At 32.8% G+C, this 8,322-nt stretch overlaps 2 protein-coding genes across 2 annotated transcripts; both read left to right on the top strand.

The window, feature by feature from the left end:
- The first annotated feature begins 361 nt into the window (after nucleotides 1-361).
- Nucleotides 362-679, top strand: LOC136040302 (uncharacterized). Its single transcript, XM_065724545.1, has one exon. The coding sequence runs from the start codon at nucleotides 362-364 to the stop codon at nucleotides 677-679; it is 318 nt and encodes a 105-aa protein (XP_065580617.1).
- Nucleotides 680-940: 261 nt separating this feature from the next.
- Nucleotides 941-8,312, top strand: LOC136040301 (ankyrin-1-like). The gene is made up of 6 exons (XM_065724544.1): nucleotides 941-1,114; nucleotides 1,793-2,104; nucleotides 2,384-2,510; nucleotides 4,167-4,912; nucleotides 6,409-6,951; nucleotides 7,074-8,312. Exons 1-6 carry the CDS (start codon nucleotides 941-943, stop codon nucleotides 8,310-8,312), a joined length of 3,141 nt encoding a protein of 1,046 aa, XP_065580616.1.
- Nucleotides 8,313-8,322: the final 10 nt, after the last annotated feature.

Raw genomic sequence — 8,322 nt, 5'->3', positions numbered from 1 at the left:
CAGAAGAAATAAAAAGTTGCAAGTAGTTGTACAAATGCTTGTTTTCGATATACTGTCTATTTTGACTAAATCAGTGAAGCAGATAGAAAAAATATTAGCACATAGAAAACAGTTTTTTTTTAGATGAAAACAGTTCTTTGTTAACTGGAAATTGTTTGGGGAATTACTTGGTCCATTATAATGATATAGTTAATATATTGTCATCCGATCCCTCAGTAGCAGTTATTTCAAATGCTAAAAAACTTATTACAGAAAACGAAAGAAAAGTAACATAAGGTTTTGCAAGTCGGTAAAAGATAATCCTCCCAAACTGAAAAACAGTTATGAGAAAAACCTTGCTATAATTATAAATCATGAAAGTATGTTTGGTGCGTTGATAATAGGAAATCTTGGAGATTTAAAAAGCTGTCTCCGAAAAGGAGCAAATATCAATGGCAGAAGTGCTGATTCATTGACACCACTGTTTTTTGCTGCTCAAGGACCCAGTGTTGAGGCTATAAAGTTTATCGCTGATCAAGACGTGGATGACAACATTAAAGATGTGAATGGACAAAGTATACTTCATGTTGCTGCTGCACAAGGAAGGAAAAATATTGTGGAATTTATCATAAGAAAAATAGGTTTATCATTTGATGATCCATATAATTTTTATAAAAACTGCAGTACATGTTGTAGCTGAAAATGGTCACAAAGATGTTGTCGAACCTCTACTGAAAAATAATGCTAAAAATAATATCAAAGATTATGGTGGTAATTTCCCTTTACACTATGCAGTAGGAAACGATTATATTAATGTTGCTAAGATTTTGCTGAAAAAGGAAGCGAGTGTTGACATTAACTAGATTAAGGGTGGCTTCACGTTATTGAAAGGGGTCATTTGGAGCTAGTTAATTTTTTCCGTCAAAATAGGGCAGAAGTTAATGCCAGAACCGACAGAGTTATGACACCGTTGCATTTAGCAGTATTAAATAGTCACCTTGATGTAGTAAAGGCTTTAATTCAAAAGGGAGCAGATGTAAAAGCTGCAGTTATCGGAGGTTGCACACCATTAAATTATGTCGTAAAAAATGGTCACGAAAAAATAGCTGATATTTTAATGGAGCATAAGGCTAACGTTAATGTTGTGGAGCCTAGATGCCCTCCAATTTTTTGATCACTTAAAAAAGGCACTAGAACTTTTCAATTTCGTTAGAATGAGCCCTCTTGTCACATTGTAGGACCAATTGGTCGATACGATTACCCCTGGAGGAAAAAACAACAAATAAACACGCACCCATGATCTGTCTTCTGGCAAAAAATACGAAATTCCACATTTTTGTAGATAGGAGCTTGAAATTTTGCTACATGGTTCTCTGATATGCTGAATTCGATGGTGTGGTTTTCGTTAAGATTATATGACTTTTGCGGGGTGTTCCCCCTATTTTCCAAAATCAGGTAAATTTTCTCAGGCTCGTAACTTTTGATGAAAAAGACTAAATTTGATGAAACTTATATATTTAAAATCAGCATGAAAATCAAATTCTTTTGATGTATCTCTTAGGATCAAAATTCTGTTTTTTATAGTTTCGTTTACTATTGAGCCGGGTCGTTCCTTACTGTAGTTCGTTACCACGAACTGTTTGAAATACAGCTGAAGGACAGAACAGAGGAGGAAATAAAAGAGGAACACCCCTGTTTTTATTAGCTGCAAATGGGCATTTGGACATGGTGAGGTTATTACTACAACCTAAAAAAAAATTATATAAATGCTAAAGGCACCGATAATTTTACAGTGTTGAAATTTGCTTCATAGGAACATAGATTAGAAATTGTAAGATATCTTGTAAGTGAAGGGTCAAATATCAATACTATAAATAAATCTGGCTCAAAGCCTATACATATTGCAGCTAGAGAAGGTCATAAAGATACCGTGCAGTTTTTTCTTTGTAAAGGAATTAATATTAATGACGCTGGCATAGCCAATCAAACATTATTACATTATGCTGCATTTAAGGGTCATTTAGAGGTTCTAAGGTATTTAATATCTAAAAGTGCTGATATTAACGCCAAAGATGAAAATGGTGCAAATACTATGCAAATTGCAGCCGATTTTGGTTATAGAGACGTTATTGAAATTTTTTCAAAAAAGGCGTCATTTACAAATGTGGTTGATAAGCTTAACAGAAAACCTATAGAAATGAGTACCAGCAAAGACGCAATCAATTTATAAGCATCAAGTGAAGAGTTAATTAAATCTGTAAAACACAATTTGTCTCTAGAAGTTGAGAAACTTGCCAAAGCAGGAGCCATTGTTGATGCAAAAAATATTGACGCTGGGACGTCATTACATTATGCTGCATAGAAAGGCTATGAAGGAATTGTCCAGCTACTTTTACAAAATTAGGCCAATCCCAGTGTGGTTGGTAGCAAAAAATTTACCCCTTTACATTATGCAACAAAATTTTCTCATTTAAAAATTGTAAAAATTTTGTTGTCCTATGGTGCAGTATATAATAATGTTTCTGACAGTCGTAAGTCACCATCAGATGTATTTGTACATAATGATACAACTAGGCTTCTCAACTCAATAAGCGAGTCATTTAGAAAAGTTAAAGGGTAAGGTGTTAAAGCTATTCATGATCTAAACAAGATAAAGGATATTGATACAGTAAAAGCAATTATGAGTGCTTGTAACAGAGAAAACCCAACGATAGTAACTGCTGCAATACAAAATAGCTTCCCCGAAGTTCATTAAAGGAAATATTCCAAAAAGAAGTATCTACTCAAATTAATACAGCCTCAAAGCTCCTTTTTCAAGGAAGTTACCAAAAAGCCTTAAGCATTTTGAAAAGTGTATTTGAAAGATGATAAACAGTCGCAAGAACAAATACTTTTAGAACTTTCCATTCATGTCAAATTATTAATAAAAACAAATCTTTTTGTAACTATTCTATTGATTTTGCTTCCCATAAGAAATATTTTAAAGATGTAGATTTGCCTGGTAATCATGAAGGAATCTGGTTTGTTTAGAAATGCCAGGTTTTTTATTTGCCTCTGGACTCCCCAAACGGTTTTCTGTGTATCTAAAGCGAATGCGATTTCATATGAAAGGATAACAGGGGGAAATCTATTTCCCGTTATTTTTACGTAATAGAATCGACAGGGTTCCAAAAATGACCTATAAAAACAGGAGTTTTGATAATCATTTAGTTTTACAATGAAAAGTAAAGTTGATACGAGTATATTTTGTTTCTCAGAGAAACAATATTAACACAATAGCCTTGTGTAAGTTGGATTGGACGGCAACTCTATTCTCACTTGTCTTTTTTTGGTTCTTTATAGATAATATTATTTTAATCATAGTTTTATCTCTTCTTTTTAAGTTTAAGTAATTAGTGTAACTATTAGTTTGTCTTTAAGTTAATTTAATTTTTATTAAAGTTAATTTTTTAGGTTTAACTATTAAGTTTTTTTTCAATTTCTGTGCATTTTAGGTTCTACTTATTCAGTCTTGTAATTTCCGCTCGTTTTTAATTTCTCTTTTTACATTGCTTATGTATCTAATCATCTTACACTTTATTATTGCTTCTTTTCCTTATTTATTTTTAAATAGAAGAAACAAATAAACAATATATAGCACCAACACTGCTCGTTAATTATCCTATGACATAGTCTGAAAAATATTTTATTAAATCCAGCTATTTTGCTTGTCATTACAATTCTGTTGCTCGTTAGTTGATGAAATGTTGATTACTTTGGTTTTTATTTTGAAACAAAAATCCTAAGCAATAATTTAAATTTTAGGTAACTCTAAACAATCAGCCTTCCTTTTAGTTTATCCATTGTTGTGTGCAATGTTAAAGTATTGCAATATGTGTGGTATTAGATGTGTTTGTATATAATGCAGTTGTTTTTTCTTTCTTTCTAGAGGATAACAGACGAAATCCATATTTCAAAGAAAGTTCAGTTCAAGGACAGTATTCCTAACAAATTAGATAACAGTGAATAACTGATGTCAAAGCCGAAAGTAACTATGATGATCAATGAAGATATAAATTACTGTTTAATTAATGCGGTTCGGGAAGGAAACCTAGAAAAAACAAGGGAGCTACTCAGTTTTGACAACCCTTTTGGGAGTACCAATTTAGTTATTTTGGCTTGTGAACATAATAAGGTGAATATTTTAGAATATCTACTTAGCAGTAATGGTAAAATTCTCAGTAACTTCTCCCTTGGCGCAAGAGAAGCTGCAATAGTACCAAGTGATGAAGATGAAACCTGCCATAATGCCTTCTATTATGCTATACGGTCTGGTAATGTGGAACTTCTTGATACACTTATTAGTAAATGGCCTGGCAATTACTTTTCTGTTCATTTGAGTGAATTAGATGAAATTCTTTCTCGAACTTACGAAGAATTAAAACTTAAGAATGTTTTATTGTCAGAAGAGATGGAAATTTTTGTTGAGAATAAGTTAATAGACCTCCGTTTTTTCTCCAATCCTTTTGAAAAAGATAAGAATACGAAGAATAATCTTAATAGCATAAAAGAGAGGATTGAGTTATTACTTCATAATGTTAGCGTGTTAAGAACAGAGTACTGCAACAAAGAAGAAATAGATGAAAAGTTTATATTTATAGCAAAGTTTATTGCACAAAATATACATATATTAAAGCGGCAGTTGAAATCTTCCTGTGACAGAATGCCTTGGGAAGAAATGGAGTTCTGTTTGATAAGCTTTGTTTCATCTCATTTAAAACGACAAGAAATCAATTTATTCCTTAATGCCATACTGAATAAAAACAAAATGCTCAACCACCTAGAAAATTTTGCTGGGAAGCTTAAAGAGGAAAAAGATTATTCAGCATCTGTGGACCTGAAAACATTTGCTATACTCCCAAAATTAAGTCGTGAGCAAGTTGTTGCTAAGATCGTTAGTAGTTTTTCTCAAATTGAAGAACTATACAGCGATTATCAACAAATTAGAGATATTCATTCTTTGAAGAAAATAAGTGATTATATAAAATTAAAATTATCTGCTGATCTTAAACAAAAGGAAGGTAAATTAATTATTGCGAGGGTCCTACAAGTTACTGGTGAACATTTAAAAAATACTATAGAATCTCCAAAGTTATCTAAGACTACAAGTGAACTTCTTCTTCTGTCATTACCAAGGGACACAAGAAAAATCTTCATAGATTTACGTAATTCCTTATCACATGCTTACTCACTCTCAAAGAGAATAGAGATTGAGGATAATTCTAAAGTCAACTTTTTTGTTGGGGTTCAAAATGATCTTAAAAGAATCGATGATGTAATTACTGAAATTTTTTAAAGCAAAAAATGCAAATGATTAGAACATTCCTAGTTAAAATTAAAGAGAGCCAAAGCTTGGAAGACATAAAAGACATTGTAGGGATATGTACTAGCGTTGAATTAGATAAAACAGATGGAAGATTTACAGAGTGGTTCAAGTTGTTGGAACATGACAAGCTCAGCGAACTCATTCAAAAATTTAGAAGTGCTATTAGCGAAAAGACAGATTATGAGAAGCGGCTCTTTGATAAAATGTATAGCATTCAAAATTTTTCGAAAACTAAATCAATAAGTACTAGAACTGACTCTTTAAGGACAATTACGTATTTAAAGGACTTATTTCTCATTTTGAAAAAAACGAAGATTGATCACAATATTATTAGAACCATAAAATTTTATGCAAATGAAATAATAGAGAAAATTTGTTTCCAAGTAGAGTCACACAATCTTGAAGAAATTAGCAAAATATTCAGGGAAATTTATCTTAGTGTTCGGTCAAGAACACCAGGAAACAACAGAGATGAATTAAAATTACTGTTATGTCAAATTCTTAGTTGTGCCGAATTTAGAACAAGTGACATTATATGGGTTGAAGAGTTAAGAAACAAGTTAACTGATACAAGTTCACTTATTAATAAATATAATAAAAAGAAATCTGATAATATAACAGAAGAAAAATACAATAGCTTGCTTGAACGTAAGTTGTCTGATCTGAAAGGTGTTTTAAAAAGTAACATGTTATATAGCACAGTAAAAGAAGAGCTCTCGTCCTACAAGATAAATAAAAAGCTGCTTGGAGTAGTAGAAATGCTTGTACTAGATATACTGTCTATTTTAAATAGATTAGACAAGCATCTAGAAAACACATTATTTTTTTTAGAAGAAAACAATCCTTTATTAACAGGCAAATGTTTGCGGAATCACTTAGCCCACTATAATGATATAGTTTATATACTGTCATCTGATCCCTCAATAGCAGTTATTTTGAACGCTAAAAAACTTATTACAGAGAATATAAGAAAAAGTAAGAGAAGAATTGGCTAGTCAGTAAAAGACAATCCTCCCAAACTTAAAAATAAATATGATCAAAACATTGATATTACTACTAATCAGGAAAAAATGTTTGCTGCGTTGAAAAAAGGAAATCTTGAAGACTTAAAGAGGTGTCTCGGAAAAGCAGCAGATATCAATGGAAGAAGTATTAACTCAATGACATCACTACATTTTGCTGCTCAAGGACCCAGTGTTGAGACTTTAAAGTTTGTCACTGATAAACAAGTAGATGTAAACATTAAAGATGTGAATGGACAAAATGCACTTCATGTTGCTGCTGGACATGGAAGGAAAAATATTGTACAATTTCTCATAAGAAAAACAGGTGTATATTTTGATGATCAAGACAATATTGGCCAAACAGCACTACATGCTGCAGTTGAAAATGGTTACAAAGATACTGCTGAAGTTCTACTGAAAAATATTGCTAATGCTAATATCACAGATTATTTCGGATTCTCCCCTTTACACTATTCAGTAGAAAACAACCATATTGATATTGTTAAGCTTTTGCTAAGAAAAGAAGTGAATGTTGACAGCAATGAGATGAGAGGTGGCTATACGTTGTTGCACATCTCTGCAGATAGGGGTCATTTGAAGTCGGTGAATTTTCTACTTAAAAAAAGGCAGATGTTAACAACAGAGCCTGTTTAAGAGATAAGGTACCATTACATTTAGCAGCCATTAATGGTCACTTTGAAGTAGTAAAGGCATTAATTCAACAGGGAGCAAATGTAAATGCTTTAGATATCGATGGTTGCACACCATTACATTGTGCCGTACCATATGGTCACGAACAAATTGCTGATATGTTACTAGAGCATAGAGCTAACGTTAATGCTGTTGATAAGGACCATAATAGTGTTTTGCACTTGGCAGCAATGATTGGACATGAGAAGCTTGTATCAGTGCTACTAAAAAATAGTGCAAGCGTTAACATTGCCACTGTCTTTGGTTTAACCCCACTGCATTTGGCAGTACATAGTTGTCATGTAAAAATAATTTGGACTCTCCTTGAATATGGGGCCAATATTTGTGCTAAAGATAAACATAATGCAACACCATTTCACTATGCAGTAGAGGTGGGGCACAAGGCAATAGTTGAGCTTTTAATAAGAAAAGGAGTAAAAATCAATGATGTAACCGATACTAAAACAACACCATTACATATAGCTGCTCTTAAAGGTAAAAAAGACATCATTGAGCTCCTATTAAGGCATAAAGCTCAGGCTGGAGCTCAAGACATAGATGATATTACAGCACTGCATTTAGCTGCTATGAGCAGCACCAAAGATGTCATTGAACTTCTCTTACAAAATAAAGCTGAAGTCAATGCTAGAACTAATAATGGAATCACACCGTTATGGGTAGCTGCTAGCAAGGGCAATTTAGATGCCATTGTTTCCTTAATAGAATATAAAGCTGAAGTAGAGGCTAAAGCAGAATTTGGTCTTACACCGTTAGATGTAGCTATCTCAAACGGCCACAAAGATGCAGTTAACCTTTTAATGAAAAATGAAGCTGAAGTTAAAGAGATTATTTTTGTAGAGACTACAGAAAGCGCGCCATTACATTATGCTGTAGAAGGAGGTCATAAGGAAATAGTTGAAATTCTTGTCGCAAAAGGGGCTGATGTTAATGTCAACTATCAAAACACAACACCATTGATTTCTGCTATTCAGAGAAACCACAGGGAGATTGTCAAAGTTCTCATAGAAAATGGAGCTAATGTTAATGCAGATCATTGTAAAGCCTTGCATTTGGCATCACATGCTGGTTTTAGGGATATAGTAGAGATATTATTAAAAAACAAGGCCAATGTTAATATCAAATGTACTGAAGATAATCCCACAGCTCCATTACACTCTGCTACTATAGAAGGTGTCACAGAGATAATAAAGGCTCTAATAGCAGGCAGAGCAAATGTTTTACCATTAAGAACAATGATGGGGCAGCACCATTAGAGTTGGCAGT

Source organism: Artemia franciscana, chromosome 20 (genome assembly GCF_032884065.1).
Source record: "Artemia franciscana chromosome 20, ASM3288406v1, whole genome shotgun sequence".
In the NCBI taxonomy this organism is placed as follows: Eukaryota; Metazoa; Arthropoda; class Branchiopoda; order Anostraca; family Artemiidae; genus Artemia; species Artemia franciscana.
The sequence above is the reverse complement of the archived record's forward strand: the minus strand, read 5'-3'. Positions and strand labels throughout refer to the sequence as shown.